At 48.4% G+C, this 16,794-nt stretch overlaps 2 protein-coding genes across 2 annotated transcripts; both read left to right on the top strand.

Annotated features, from left to right (window-relative positions):
• Positions 1-622: 622 nt before the first annotated feature.
• J7337_008519 (uncharacterized protein) lies at positions 623-1,877 on the top strand (the record flags this gene model as incomplete). Its single annotated transcript, XM_044826136.1, has 2 exons — positions 623-1,575; positions 1,664-1,877. The coding sequence occupies 2 exons, from the start codon at positions 623-625 to the stop codon at positions 1,875-1,877; spliced, it is 1,167 nt and encodes a 388-aa protein (XP_044679053.1).
• Positions 1,878-9,848: 7,971 nt separating this feature from the next.
• J7337_008518 (uncharacterized protein) lies at positions 9,849-11,053 on the top strand (the record flags this gene model as incomplete). The annotated part of the gene is made up of 3 exons (XM_044826135.1): positions 9,849-10,089; positions 10,188-10,239; positions 10,291-11,053. 3 exons carry the CDS (start codon positions 9,849-9,851, stop codon positions 11,051-11,053), a joined length of 1,056 nt encoding a protein of 351 aa, XP_044679052.1.
• Positions 11,054-16,794: the final 5,741 nt, after the last annotated feature.

The raw sequence follows: 16,794 nt of genomic DNA, 5'->3' as shown, positions 1-16,794 counted from the left end.
GCTACCTTAAATCGTCACAGGCTTCTATGTGACGAGCCAGTGATGATTTTTGACAACTTCTGATATAAGAGTTTCATCAGTTATGTATTTATATGGTATGCACTACTTCTACCAAGTGATTCTCTCTCCTCTCTTCTCAAGTACGACCTATGAACCCTGTATTCCCCCCTCCAACGTCGCATCAACGTCAAGAAATGTCCCAGAGGACCCACCTCCGCCCGGAGCTCATGACCCACCATCGACCCCAAGTTTCAGCAGCCTTCATCGTTTGTCATGAGCCGTATAGTAAGCGATCAATCTTGGAACAGGTCAGGCCTGTTTCAAACCTGGCCTTTGAGCCTATTATAATCTCTTTTGTCGTGTCTGGAGAGCCTGTTCTTTTGTACGTTGGTGGTATGTTCTGTCGCGTGAGCCTCGTCTTTTGCCCCTCCTCCAATTACATGGTAACGTGTTGCTGATCATCCCCAAAATATGAAAGGTATGCGTCACTAGGAGCGCGCGTACCAGTATAACATCATGTCGAGCCCAACATTGACGACAGCCTCATCCAGATAATGATAGCGCGAACCGCTCCCGATAGCTTTACCAGAGACTCACGAATGCATATACCATCGCCGCCAGCATGACTCAACGATATATCTCGAATAACTTGCCTCCCCAGAAACTCGGTTCGGATCCCAAAGAGCTCTTCACATATGCTCTTGAACTCGTCGTACGGCATACGCCGCCTCGTGAGGTCTACCACGAACGCCACCTTGGCGGTCTCTTCATGGGATACACTGGTCTTGCTCACCTGTTCCTTCAACTGTCCGAACTATACCCAGATCTGAAAATCTCTGGCCAAGACTTGCTGTCTTGGGCGAAACGCTACCTGGAAGGAGACCGTGGAAAGTTGGTCCTAGAGAAGGGCAACTGCGGCATATCGTCCGAGAAACTATCATTCGAAGCAGTAAGAGCGTGCATAACCAAGGAGGATGATCACTTAATAACCTTCCTGAGCAATATACCAATACTTCTTGGTCCCTATACGAGCCCCCAGGAAGATACTTTTCCATCAGAGATACCCTATGGGCGGGCCGGTGCATTATACATGTTGCGTATGGTGAAACACTGGGTTCCCAGGAGTAAGAGTCTCGTTGAATCTCCGATCAAGAGACTCACAGAGCGTATTATGGCCACCGATGACGACGGCAGGGGTAATTGGGAGTGGCATGGGAAGAGGTACTTTGGAGCAGCTCATGGTGACATAGGTATCATCACACAGCTCGTTCTTTCAAACCCATCACTCGCCCCACAACTTGCACGACGCGTGGAAAAGCTTCTCGAGCTTCAGGGTCCTGACGGGAATTGGCCGTCGAGCCTGCGGAGCCTCAAGGAGGGCAAAGGCGCAAGTCTCATTCAGTGGTGCCATGGTGCCCCTGGTTTCTTGTATTCGCTGACGTCCCTGCGCCCGTATTTCCCTGACTTGCAAGATCGTATCGACTCAGCCATCGAGAAAGGTCAGAGCATAACCTGGAAGCATGGTCTTCTCACCAAGGAGCCGTGCTTGTGCCATGGAATTTTTGGAAACGCATTGTACGTTTCCCCCGTATTCAACCCCCTTTCCCCTTTTCTTCACCGTGATATCCTAAGTAGACCTCGGCTGCGACTGACCTCGGAGTAGAGTGCTTCCCCGTGGACCTAATCGACAACACTTCCTTGCACTGGCCACCGCTGATGCAGTGGAGAAAGTGCGCCGACACGATCCAAAGTTATTCGAATCTGCATCTTATGGCCACAAAGCCGCAGTCCTCATGAACTATCTGCCGAGTGCCGCGTGGACATGGGCTGTTTGCGAACATGAGCATCCCCGGCTTATCATGTACAATGATGTGTAGTGCATCAAGCAGTCTGGTGGTTTGGTACTTCTTCATAGGTACATAACTGTTGTCGCAGCTTGGTAATTCAAGAGCGGTATCATGTGGACAAAGATGTCCATTTCCATGTTGCATCCACCTTTCCTTAATGAATTGATGAATCGATATCTTTGATCCGAAATGGACGTGGGATGTAACTGTCAGTCGTGATCAAAGTGGGTGCTTAACCGAGGATATACTGGTAAGGAGTCTAGAATACCACCAGACTTTCACAAGCTCGGCCATTAGAATCCTGATTTACAAGCCCCATAGTTTCAAGCGAGAGGCAATATTTGAGCTCAACCAATCTCTTGGCCAGATGAGGATGCAGGCGATCTCGAAGGCGAGAGACAAGAAGCCAGACATAGCCTTGCGTGATAAGACTTCCGGTGGTGGTTCGTGAGGAGGATCCACACTCACGTTGCGATACGTCCACAGCATCGGACCCATAGCCCGGACGTTACTGGAGAATGATCGGAGTTGGAAGCCTTTCATGGATGAGGCTTGTTTGAAGTTATTCCATAGGATTTCCACCTTGTGCGAAACGCCTTGTTATTGGTTCCTGTTTGGCGGATCGATTCATGGGTAGACACATCAAATCTGCGGCTGAACCAACTTGGGGCTGATCTTACAGACAAGGAAAACCTCAACACCGAATCCCGTAGAACAAGAATTGAGAATCATGGCGAGCTTCGATGACCCATTGAGTCCCATTTTTTTCCTTTCATTTTTTTTTTAGGAGAGTCATCGAAAGACCCGGTTTATAAAGGTGATATTCATCGGCATAGCCGACGAACTCTGAGATTTCAAAAGCCATGGCCATGTGAATATGTGATTCCCTGTGAAAGTGGCAGAACACAGAGATTTCTGGTGATGAAACATTCCATCAGGGTGCAATGCCAAGCTCAGCTCAGATCATAGGGCTTGCTTGAGACTCATATCATGCGACGTTGGCAACGGTCGGGCTGCGATGCGGTTTTCGGCCGAAAGGCGCCAGACCCAAGGGGCTCTGGAGTCTGGAGCCTCTTGGGAGCCTCTTATGGGGCGTCCTGGAAGAGTTTAGTGAGGCGAAAAGAAGCGTCAAGAGAAGAGGCTAGGAAAGACGACGGCTTGGAAACATGAATAGATTGGTAATGTATGAAGTAATGATGGGCCTAGGCTTGTGCCATGCAGCCTCTAGATGAAAAATCACGAGCAACTAACGTTACGTCCGTACCTATCTGAAGGAGATTGCCAGGCATTGATCGTGTCTGATAATCGGAACATGAAAACGAAAATGGAGAAGGGGGTGTAAGTGTAAGCGGACACTCGCACTCAGGAGCACAAGCTCAGTCCAGTCCAGTCCAGTTCAGTTACATGCATTTGATGCAATGCCATGGGTATTGAGGCATTTCTCGACATGCCGACTTTGATCCATATGCCGTTGTTTGTTCAATTTCAGAGCGAACATGGATATGACGTTCCAACTTCCTCATTCCTCCAAGGGTGTAAGGCTTGCTTCACCTTTCAGGTGACCGAAAGCGGCCCGAGGAAATAAAACGCACATAACCCAAGACTTGCAATCTCGAATCGGGCTTTTTAAACGCCGACTTGAAAAGCTGGCCACACCTCGGCACGGAGGTCGGGGTATTGAAGTCATGGCCTTATGTACCAGTCAGTAGCCTAGGGGAATCGTAGCGCGAGTCAATCCTCCAACAGCCCTGGATATCAGAGAAGCCGCTGACCTCATTTCACGCCCTCTGGCTTTTTCGGGTTGATATCATGGGAAACTTTCTCTGGATAAGCACGCAGTAGTGACACTACTGTTGGCTGGCCTTATTGAGCAAAAGGAACCCCCACTTCGGCACCGAAGAGCTGTTCAAGTCCGTGCACCAGTTCAAGATGGTGATGGTGATGAGATGAACGGGGAACGTCTAGTGCCCATCTCGTCAAATTTCGGGCGAGTCCGACAGCTCTTACAGGCCGATTTCAATTACTGCTTCCAAGATATCTTCAACCCGATAGATCCACCATTGCCGTTCCGGTGCCGATGGGGGTACCATGCACTGATAATCCCGCGGCCTTCTAGAAAGATTTCCATGGAAAAGAACCTGGTCAAAGGGAGTAGCCCAGGGGCGCGGCTGAGAACGACAAGATCCCATAGGACCAGTGATGGTCCCCTGGGGGAGACTTACATACAGCATCATCATCCCGCATCGCGAAAAGTAAACATGGCTCGGCTTCGAGTTGCCGAGTTGACCAACCACTTTGACATCTCAGTCACTGACTGACTGTCTTGGTTGAGGTGAGATCTAGATAGGTACCAAGGTAGGCTTGCTGCAGGCTACTGTACACACATACAACCAGCAACGTCGGGAAACAGACTCGTTTTGTTATCATCATAACATGACATCAGGTCAGCACGTTACGCCCGTTTTAGGTCACGTTTGCTGCACGAGGTCTTTATCTCCGGCGTCTGTTTATCAAGGTTGAACATCAGTCTGGATGTGAGAATACTGATCAAATGAGGTACCTGTCTTGCACATGTTGCAGTACAGGTACACTACGACGGTTGCGTCGAAAAAGTTGATGAAATATGTCTTGGCTACCTAGTTCTGATGCGATTGTGAACAGAGCACTTACACAGACAAGATTGACATGCATACATATCTCCATCAACGACGAGTCATGCTCGATTTTACGTATTCAGCCATTGACAGGGACAGGGACGGGCAGTGTTATCCCCGCCGCGTGTAATCTATTTCCGGGTCACTAAGCAGCAGGCGCACATGCAGGCGCACATGCAGGCGCAGGCGTAGGTGTAGGCAGGGCTACTACAGTAGCGCTCGTTTCTGGCGATCAGGGTTTTTCGCTCTCCGCGTTAATTAGGTACTAGGTATGTACTGTAGGTGTGTTGGTGTCATCGACTGAGGTGCCCGCCCCGAGGATTCATCACCACCATCATGCACTAAAACTCCACTGTCCATGCACTTGAACAACACGCCCTGGCCTGGGTCCATTGACTTTTCTTCTTCTTCTTTCTGACCAACAATAACAGAGTTTGACTAGAGCAAGTGCCGGACGGTGAAACTGGCACTCACTGAGCAAGTTCAAACGTCAACGTGGTACTGAATTTGCTAAGCGGGTGGACTTTTTGTTGATAATCAAGACGGCATGACGTCGACGGTCAGATCCAAGGCTGTACCGTAGCTTGCAGTGCCGTGTGCGACTGTGAGTTGTGGGGAGGAAGTGGATAAGCGAGCATGAAAAGAATGCGAAAAAAATACACAGAGAGAGAGAGAGAGAGACAGAAAGAATCGAGAGACAGAAGAATGAAAAACGAATGGGTCACGAGCTGTAGTTGGAGAAATTTCGCGGCCGCATTTCCGCTATCCGGGAGACTTACCGCTACAGCCGTCACATCCATCCAATCCATCCATTTATGATCGATCGATGGGTTCGGGGTTTGTGTTTGTGGTGGCCTGATAATTGATTCACAGCAAACAAACTTGCATGTCACAAATATGGACATCTATGAGAATATCCCTCACTTCTTGTTGGATTGTAGGGATGACGAGAAATGCCTTTTTCGGGGCTTTGTCTTTTTCTTAGTTCTAGTGGTTAGCGCTTGGAATACATACCCTGCCTGTCTTGCTCAACTGAACCTTGACTGAAACGAAGCTCTCGTCGTATCCAAGATCCATAATTAAACATGGAATTCGCTTCACAATGGATCTGAGTTGACAGGGAAGCAACTGGTCTCTTTGACAGAATCCCAAAGAAGGTTTCATTTCAAAGGAACGGGCGGCATGGTTCCAGACCGCAAAGACCGCACGGATACAGGAACACCATAATGAAATAATCATATCATTGCATTTACGGTTTTACCATGTAGCTTACATGGTTCTGTTACACCTAGCCTCAGAGGACAGTGAGCGAAGTGAAGTGAATAGGCTTCTTGTCTATTTACCGATAGCTCGGGTTCAAATCGCGGAGGTTTTCGTCCATTCGGCAGTTGTACAACTGATCAAATGATCGACTGCTACCTCAGCCTTCATCTCACTTACGCAACATCTACATGCACGTGTCCAATTCCATGTCCATGGCTTCAATTGCATTGCATTGAAGAACGGACTGTCTCCCAGCCGCGGACTCCGATCGGTTTCGGCACCATGAACAAGTCCGGCTATCGATCTTGCTTCCAAAACCTCAGGCTTACTGTGACTGTGATTCTGGGGATGAAGCTGGCGGCTTGCTCTTTCATACCCCCCCTTTTTGGCTCTTTTGTTTGCTAGCTAATAAGGTACTCTGGGGGGTATTCGGACTTCTGGGGTCTTTGTTCATCACGAAACTGCGGTAAGACGCCTGCCAAAGACGGTTGATATATCCGAGCCCAGAGAAGGTATCATCGCGGCAGTCTAACGGTACAGCGGTACGTGGCTTTGAGTTTATAAGCATGTCTGATCACCACTGCCGTCCCTCCTTATGGGGATCAACGGCTGCTGAACCGTCCGTCCGTATAGTACTATGTATGATCTGAGTTGATGAGAGTTATTAGTAATTGCCTACCCCAGCCCTACAGTCTACGGTCAAGAAAAGCCTCCACGGAGGGCGGCACTTCAAAGTTCGAACTTCAATGCCTGGCCCTTGGCGGCTTTCGTAAAGGTGCCGTGAAAGCGAAATTCGGAGTCGGGGTTGATAGATAATCTTCGCTTCACTTAAAGTTGGACTTAACTCTGTACTGTAACTCATGGTCCCTGGTATGTGGGACCTTTGATGAAGCGCTCAATTCATCACGGCAAGCTAAACAGCCCGCCTGGCGCTAGATTCGACCGCATCCCGCCCGCTTACACAATCAACTTTGAGGCCCTTATCCACGAATTGAGTTGGAGCCGCAATTATGTGCAAGCAAGCACGTGTCCGTATCATGACATGGTATACGGATAAGTATAAGACGTGTCCTCTGCCCATGTTTTTACACGAAAATCAGAACATGAATAATAGTCTAATCATCAGAACATCATTATAGAAATGCTTGGTATGGAAAGATGATGCGATAGACCGAGGCAGATCCATTATAATTAAACTTTGAAGAGGACGATCGTTGTCTTTCCATTAACTACCTGCTTGATGAGTGAACGTGCTTTGCGATTTTGCCTCGTGCCTAATGAGTATCTGTCATCGGCGCCGGTGGTTGGAATCGGCGCCGAGAAATCGAGACCCCTGCTGATGGATGGATGACTGCAAAAGACCCAGGACCATAGCGCTGGAATATCGCAGCTTACAAAACAGCGACAACTACCGTCACTAGCCTCACTCAAGGTTGCAATTACATACTGCTAGGAACGGAATCAAATATCGGCCCGCCAGCCTCCAAGTATCTCAGGTAGTTATGGATCATGTATGTATGGCTGGTGAGTTGTCGCTTTTGGCTGTGCAACGGCCGCACAGCGTGGCCATGAGAACCTTAACAAGGTCGCGGGATCATAACATCCTTGCCCGTCAGTGGGAGTCTCGAGTCTGGGAGCGCGAGAGCCCTTGTTACGGGGTCGCGGGTGCACATCTCATTTCTTGAAAGATGGAGATGGATGCCCCCCCCCCGTTCCCCCTCCAAGGAGAGACACACAATGCAGTCGCCATTTGTCATTGGGGTCCAGGAGAAAGTTCTTCTGCTCTTGGTAATCCGAACTAAACTAGCGACCATCCGCTGTATTGGTAATGTGGATATTCAGAAGAGAGGAAGTGGGAATAAAAAAAGAGAGAAATAGATGAGATGAGATGGAATCATCCAAAGCCAACGGCCCCGAAGCTGACGGAGATCGGTCGTGTGAGATGCCGACCTACTAAACTAACTCGTTCTAGTTAATCAAAGGGCCCAAGGCTCATTCTCAAGCTCACCTTACCCTTCTAGAAGCACCAAAATTCGGTCAGTGGCGACAACCGACAGCGGTGGAAGTACGGCAATAAGTGGACAGGACACGACATGAGATGGGATCCATCTTTCTACCTCCCTCCACCCACTGCAATTGATCAAGATGCAGTTTCTGGGCAGCTGGGCAATGCACCCGTAGCGAGCCAGATGGCCTACCAGTACAGACCTTGCTTGGCTGTACATAATAAGGATGATACATCAGCAACTTGTTTGTTGATCGAGCACGATGACGAGATCGGTCTGGGGAGTAGACTGTAGGAACAAGACAAGAATCATATATACACGTATCTATCCGTAGAAATAGCCGCATTATTTCCTGTGGGGTATCAGTACAGTCTCACACACATCCAATATCTTACATACAATGTTCTAGTGATGGTGTTGGAATTGTTGTACAAAGTAATCAAGTCCGAGATTGTAGGAGCTCTACTGGGTCATCTGCACCTCCAAACAATAAGCATCAATCCGTCTTACTGTACATTGCAGTGTAGTAAGTGTAGCGTTATGCAGCGCAATTAAGTACCATTTGCCGTGCTCTGAAACCAGAAACGAACCTTGAAAAGTTCAACTGTGATCAGAGCCAGAGCCAGACTGGTACGGCAGTCAGCGATGCAGTTTGATCCTTGCGAGTGATTCGATGTTATACGCAAAATACGCGCTCAGTGACAGTCTCCGTACGTACGTACGTAGCCGACGGTAATTGTTGTATAGCCACAGGGGAAAGGGGATCGCCAAAAAAAAAAACAGCCCTAGCAACTGCTCCGTACTGTACTGCGTAGCTACCTAGGTAGCTAGCTCGCTCGCTCAATGCTCGTTCTCGGTCTCGCACCCTGATGCTGATCAAGGGCATGGCTTGGCAGAGACCTCATCCTACACTCATCAGCCTCGCTCTTATGCTTTGAGTTTTGGGTACAATTTGCTTGCGCCCTGAGAACGCGTTGTCCCTCATTTTGATGGGCGCCCAATCAATCTATATTTCCAACGGTTTACTCTAACTGATAACCCGTTAGGTTCAATGTAAGCACCAGCAGTTGGGGAAGCATCCAAGCCTCCCGTCAGCCATCACCATCATCATCATCGCTATACCATACCACCACAATCAATCAATCGATCGATCAGTACGTACCCAAAATTCAATCATTGTCTTAAGTCCGCCGCCGTCAAACGCGGGCGGACTTTTAGGTCGCTCCAGTGCCTCAAACTTCCAGAGGATCCACACCATCACCATCAACAGAACATCAACATCCATCATCTGCGGGTCCATCTCAACCCTTGCTAGCCTCGACTCCCTGGACGATCCCTGTAACATGGAGCACTCTAGCACTTCTCTCGCTTTCTCGGACATAATGACCACGCCGACCGTTAACGACACGCCCTCCACTCCCAATAGGTAACTCTCTCGAGTACCGTACTCATCCTCACGGGCACTCATTCACTCATAATTCATGCCGCTGCGCGCGGGCGGGAACTTCCTTTGCACTCTGTCTGATACCTGATGTACCTACTTATTCATACCATACCATACATACCTTACCTGTATTCCACAGTCTACACCCTACGAAAACCTTCCGACCGCCGTGGACCGGGATCGCTCGTTCTCACATAATACATACATAACTCAAAATCCATATTAATTCAAGGCCCTCTCTTCTCTCTCTAGACTCTGGGCTCTACGCATAACTCACTTATTACTGTCCTGTCGCCAAGTCACCTCCAGTCAGTCACACAAGATCCAACCTTGATTGACTTGACCTGCCTTGGCCTCGCCTACAACTATTATTAAACTGCTTGAACCCTTCTTTTCCTTCTTTCTTCCCCCCCCTCCTCTTTCACTTCAGCTTTCATATCTATTATATACATCCATCACCACCCACTCCTGTCCCAGGTGCTTGGTACTCTACCACTACAACTGGCTTACACATACTGGCTTACACCATTCAATATCCATCCAATCCAAACGCAACCCACAATCTGGATTGTATATCGCTTCAATCAACTTTGCTTGGCATATCATAGTCATATTAGCTATAATTACAGCAGCAATGGGATCAGGTAGCTTACCATCTCCTCCCGCCGAGGATCATAAGTCGACCCTCTCTCGAAAGAGCACATCATCAAGTTCCAAGTCTGTCAAGCCAGTCCACCGCACTTCCAAGCGAGCCAGCTCAAGTGCTGCCACAATTCACCACCACGATCATGTTACACATACAACTGGTATGGACGGCCGACATAAGCGTGTGTGGAAGGCTTGTGAAAGATGCCGAATGAAGAAGACCAAGGCACGTTTACAGTACTACAGCTCTTTAACCCCACCTCTCACTAACACGAACTCAAGTGCGACGGTGAATTCCCATGCAAGCGATGCAAAGACGATGGTCTAGTCTGCACAGCTGGCGTACGAAAGAAGATGGAATACAAGCAATTGCCTAGAGGGTACGTGCTCATATTTCCCAACTTGGTCTGCATCTCACTTACACGCAATAGTTACGCCGAGGTTCTCGAGAACACACAATTCGCCCTCATTGCCACAGTCCACAAGCTTTACTCAATGGTTCGAAATAACCAATCTTGGGATTTGGGAGAACCCGAACTCAACGACCGCGGCCAGCCCGTGATCCACAACATCGCCCAGAAGCTCGGCTGCATCCGCCCCAATAGCGATATCGACCTCCCTGTTCACTCAGTGTTCCCTGAAGACGAAGCTGGCATGGCTGAGCTGGCTCGACAGCTCGAGGATCAACAAAAGGAGCACGAGCCTGCAAAGGAAACCATCAAGGATACTGATTCATCCGTGTGCAACCGAACCGAGCGAGCGTCTTCATCGGAGCTCGATCACTCCGACTTTGAGCACGACTATCGAAGGGCTGCCTTTGGTAACACCAATGCCATGACCCTCTCACCGCAGAGCTTCACAGGCAGCGCCGACTTCGACTTTGCCCCTCCACCGCCCGAGATTGATGCTTCCAGCCTGTTCCCCTCGCAATCGCCCGCCATGAGCAACTTTCCCGCCTGGACAATGACCAAGCCTCAGCCTAGCGACCTCACCATGCAATTTCTACAACAGCAGCAGCAGCAGCAACAGAATGGCATGATGGCAAATATGGACTTGTTGAACCAGGGCCTCGTCGAATCAGAATTCGGAACAATCAAGCCTCACGTTCTGTCATGTCCTAACCCCGAAGTTATGCTGGGCTTGGGCGATCCCATGATATATTCTGGCTACGACGGTGAACCAATGCGACTATAAGCAGATGCGACTATAAACACTTGACTGTACAGTACTATAGACTTGTTTACGGCCATCTTTGTTACGTCAAAATTTGTCACGCGGCATGGTGTTTATCGGGATTCAATTTTTTTTCTATTTTTATTTTTTTACTGGGCTTTCATTTCTTGTTTGGGTTTATACCCTTGGGGGTTTGGTGTTAAAAGGCACGGTTTCACCTCACATGTGTGAGGTTCGGTGCGGCGTTGTATGTTTTCCGACTGCCGACAGGATATGGGACTACTTGTACAAAGGTCGCCCAGCTCGACGCCACGACAGGACAGGATAGGACAGGGCAACGTGGTGATTGGGAGATTGCATGATACAAAGAAGACGGATGTGGAATGACAACCACGAGCACGACCATGGCACAAGCCTCTGTCAGAAGCACAGAGAGCCAAAGTTGAGATAAAAATCACGCCATTCGAGGGATAGGAATAGGGTTCTTGAGAAGGATGCATATTTTTGGATAGACCTGTACATATCATATGGATACATACCTAATCCGACTCCCTAAATTATCAGATCAGATTGCCTGAATTGCACATGTCCATTGCTGTCTCATCACATATCTTGGAGTCACTGTGGGGATGCAGTCACATCAATGGATCCTACCATGCCCTCCCTTTGAGCCGCCCGCAAAAGCATATCGTTAATCCTTTAATACTTTATTACTGTATGCATCTAATAAGCCACAGGCCCGCCTCCATCAGATCATGGCGCATTTGACCACACGTCACTTTGAGGTGGTCGAGACCAACTCTTCGCTTCTGTCCCTTGTCCCCCTTTGTTCTCTCTAGTTCTTTGATTCAGGACCCTTCTGAAGATCCATACCGCAAATCACCGAGCTGTCAAAATCCGGTTCCGTGCAAATGCCGTGGACTCACACACACACTTCTAACATTTGCCCGAACCTGGCACGGACCATTTGTGATTGATCGAATTGGTAAACGATGTTATTCTTAATGGTTATGGTTAAGCTAATCAATGAATCAGCTGGGCTAGGGTGATTGCAAATCAAGCTCAACCTCGATGAGAAACAAGAACTATAAAAAAAAGGCCGAATGCATGATACTTAAAAATCACTCTGTTATCTATCTACCTAGGCAGTACGGAGTAGACACTCAGTCTTATTAGACTGCAGCTAAGCTCTAAAAAATAGGCCGTCAATGGCAGATTCTAACCACACACCTATATCCCTCTGCTTATTTGGTGCTAGCACGGAAACCCGGAGCTAAGGTGCAGAGCTTTGAGAATCTCTATTGAGAAAGATGCACGTTGAGCCGTAAATCCGGCAGAGGAGCTGCAATGTGCCGATGACCAACGACCAACGACCAACGACCAACGGCGGCCAATGACCCGTAGATTCGCATTCCCCTTTGGTGCTAGATATTAACGTTAGTCCCCATGGGCATAAGAGTCATCATCCATTATCTGCAGTCCGTCCCACTGCTGCTGGGTACGGTAGACGATGAGGGTGGATATGATTGGAAATTTGACGACACTGCTTACAATAGCAGAGCCTGCGTCTTGAAACTCGACTGGCTGTACATATGTCCAGCGTCAGATAGTGTCGAAAAGACTGCCAGTCTGGGTGTAAGATCCATTGGGTTAAGGGGCGGCCGAATTGATGACTCATTAAGTCTTATTAGGTACGGGTTGAGTAATACACGCGCGAGACGGGCTGATATGAATTCCGCTGGCGCCCTTTTCTGAACCAAAAAGCCACTACGTACGGACACCGCTGCGGGTATTTGGCTGGTTACAGAGCAACAAAAAACGTCATTCGAACAAGGTTGGGAGTGTGTGTCACCCAGTGTCAGCCCTAAGCTATGCGATGCGCTTTGCTTCGCTGTTGAGCGGGCGACCAAGGTCCGCGTCGGACCAAACAACAGACGGAACAGACAGACAGACATTCAAAGCTGCTGATGCTTACTGATGATGCCGCCCTCTAGTGGCATTTATAACAAGACGGGCTCATCCTGCCTACACAGAGTGAATGACTGCAAGCGAGTGACCCAACTGCCCAACATACGACTGTATCATCATGATTACACATCATCACCATTCATTGATTTCTACAGTAGCAGAAGGTAGTGAGTGAGTGGGACTGTACATCAACAAGCAGTGAACAAACTCTATAAGGGAGGAGCAAGGTCAATGACAGACACTCAACTCAATAGTTAGTTAACAAGGTTGTTCATGGCGTCAAGAATCCTTGTTAAGAGCGAAAATGGTCAGGACTCAGGAGGTGTCTTTGTTGTTCTGGAGCCGTAACTTACTGTTTGTTTGCGGTGCGGACTGTTGTGACTCTCCGCGGGGCACTGCACTTGGGGCTCCGCGGACGCGGACTGCGGAGTTGGAGATCCAACCTCGCATTCCCCCCATCTCATCTCAGACACTCAGAAAAAAATATATCAGAAACAGACGGCACCAAACTGGGTCCGGCTTTCGGGCTTTATCTACCATCCGGCTGATGTGGGGTTAACGACGGTGACGGCCTCGGACCACGCCTACTGGTAGTCTAGGCGGGCGGGTTCTGAATGGAGCAAAAGGAGCTGGATAACAAGGGGTAAGAGACATTCGATTCGCATCATACCTAATACCAGGCAGATCAGATCAGATCAGGTCAGGTCAGGTGTGTTGCTAGAGAGTAAAGACTGTTTACCCTTTGGGGATAACGCTTTGTTTGTGTGGTAGATTTCAGGGTTTGGCCTCGTTCGTTTTGCTCGGCGATGACTCTTTGGAGAAGTCTTTGCGCGATCTCGATAATAAAGTAGATCAGACTGCGCTAGGCCTTGCATCTTTGTCTTTGCCTTTGCCTCTGTTTGTTTTGGACTTGGGCATTGAGTTTCGACCATCAGGTAACGTTGACGAACTAAGCGAACTGCGTGGGGATGAATCAGGTGTCGATCGATACAGCTGAGGTGCATTCTTCGCAAAAGCTCGTTTATTAAAGTAGTTAGCCTTTACTGCATTGGGTTCAATTTGAGAAGTCAATCATGATATCAAACCCAATGCAGAATGCAGAACGACTACCCAATGCGTCTCGTCTCAATGATCTGAGGCTGGGGGGGGGGGGGGATATTCGAGTCCTCTCTTTCGAGATACGCGTTTTCGCATAGTCGCATTGTAACACTGGAGATGCAAAATCACACACACACACACAATGGATGGAAATCACACAAAAGGTCACCATACGGTGCAGATGTGGGGCCGGGATGCGGGGGAGGGTTTCAGTGATGGACATACAAGGTGTACTATACACATATGCCAGCAACATGTTAAATATCAACATCCAATGTTCATTCATTGATACCAGACCAACTCTAATATACACATGTACCCACGGAGTAGTTTTCATGCCGACTCTGGGACTCTGGTCGACTCAACCTTGATGATTCTCAACCAGGGTTTCACACAGATCGGCACCTCAAAACCAACATTTCCAAGCTTCAATTTCGTATGTACGCATGCACGGTCTTCAACACCGAGTTCAAGCCACGTACAATACATACAATAATTACCAGTACTCACCCTCGCCTTACGTTACACCCGTCAAGGTCCCTGTCATATTGAACCACACTCTCGTTCAACTCTTCCAATGATTCCCACCAGTTTCCGAACACACCCCGCAGTTTGCTAAACTCGTCCTCAGACGTTAACTCAAGCCAAGTCTCTCATCTCCCTGACAGAGAGGCTCAGACCGCTCGTCCACGTGGTATCACCACGACAGCCAAGGCACTTGGGAGAAAGCTCTACCAAGAAAATACGCCGTACTACGGTACGGTACGCAGGTAAAGTTAGAGGCCGTATTCGATTTCGACCCCCCGATGAATGAATCAGCGGGGGCGCGCTACATGGAAACCGTTTTGGGTAAATCCATTCGACCAGTCAGGTCAGGGTCAATCATTCTGATCCCCTGTCTAAAGTAAGTAAGCTCCGGTCAAGGCCAAGGTCAAGCTGCGTTGTGCTGTGTCGAGACGAGAGAGGGCGCACCCACGCACGTGCATGGAAATTGGGCTCAAGGACCCGAGATATACGAAATCCCCCTCCCAAACTCTGTTTACGTGGAACAACCCGAGAATGAGAGGCAGCCAAGCCCTTGGAAACATACATGTCTTGTCTTTTGGGCGGCCCTGGCTTTTGGCTTTTGGCTCTTGGCCTTGGCTTTGGCCTTGGCTCGGTCAATGATCTCCCCCCCTCGGGTCTTGGCTGTCTGTGGCTATGGAGGTTGCTGAAACCCTTGAGCGACAAAATAATAGCGACAGCTTGTTAGACGGACGCCTTTGGGATCAGATAGTTATCGGGTCCCGGCCGGCGTTTGAAGAGTTGATTTGCCCGTAAAGACGCATTGCGTATGCGGGTCGGGCTTTGCTATTCCCCGCGTAAAGAACATTTTCCATCCTCTGAAACTCTCTCATCATGAATGAAATGAGTACGCGTATTGGTTTTAGTGACCGAACCGGGCTTCAAATTGTGGCCGACCAATCCAATACTCAATCAAACCATCTGATGTTTATTTTACTGACTCCAGCTATTATTATGCCTTGCTCATCAAAGCACTAATCAAGTAGAATTTCACCTAGGTAGTAGTTATTGATGTTTCTTACCACCATATTCGCTTAGTAGGCATTGGATATAAAAAGATACCCTCAAAAACCTAGCATCATAAACCCCGTAGATCTAGTGCTGACTTGATCTGCTGGCAAAGTCTGGAACCCAATCAGAAAATAGTACCTACACTACATTTATTTATTACTACATGATATCAATGTCACGCTTATAAGCCCTCATGTCAGCCATGTTGAGCTGGCGCCAACACTGCAATTGTATTACTTTCCCTGCCGCCCCATGTTAGTAAAGTCGGCCGACAGATAGGAGATTTATTGACAATCAACTCTGAGTGGAGCCCGAGCGATCATATGTATCCGAGATATGTCCCAACAAGGAATGCATTTCGACTTGTCAGGAGTAGAAGTATGAAATTCGCCTATTCTGCTCTTGTGCTTCCAGGCCATTAGACGAGATGCTCCCTTATCTTATGAAACGACACAGTCAAGAACACATCCATCATGGCGATAGTGGTTTCAATGACTTCATAGTATGGAACTCTACGTTGTATGTAGACACCACGCAGAGTGGCGTTGATTTAGTGGTGTTTCTTTGTTGGGCACGGTATGATAATCTTGTTGAAATTTCACGCAAGTAAGTATATATAACCCATAGGACAATGAATGATAGTACGATATCATACTGAACCGAGGTTCGGAGGTCGTAATACAAGCTTTGGGGGAGAAATCGACTTGATCAGGATAATAGGAGGGGGTTGCTGGAACACTTTGTCCCCTGCTGATGACTTTGCTTAGACACTTCACCGCCACTCAGCCTATCTTTTTCCTCATCTTCAGTACTCTGCATACTCTGACTACAGCTATAGAGGAGCTAAGAATTGTTTTGAAGTCCGTTCAAAGTCTTTGGTGCGATTGATGTCTTTCTGCTAATGGAAGAATTGTTCGTTTACTGGCTGAGGACATCCGATAAGCCGATATATCAAAACTTTGGGCACGCATAGTAGTATATCACCTCCTACTGATGGCTCAAAGTGTAGTATTGTCTAGATAGAACTCACAGTGAGCACTTGTCCTGTATCACTGCCATGGAGCAATATCCTTGTGCCCCTGCCCGAAGCGTATTGCTGGTACATCGTCTGGCATTCTCTG

Source organism: Fusarium musae, chromosome 6, assembly GCF_019915245.1.
Source record: "Fusarium musae strain F31 chromosome 6, whole genome shotgun sequence".
NCBI classification, from domain to species: domain Eukaryota; kingdom Fungi; phylum Ascomycota; class Sordariomycetes; order Hypocreales; family Nectriaceae; genus Fusarium; species Fusarium musae.
The sequence above is the reverse complement of the archived record's forward strand: the minus strand, read 5'-3'. Positions and strand labels throughout refer to the sequence as shown.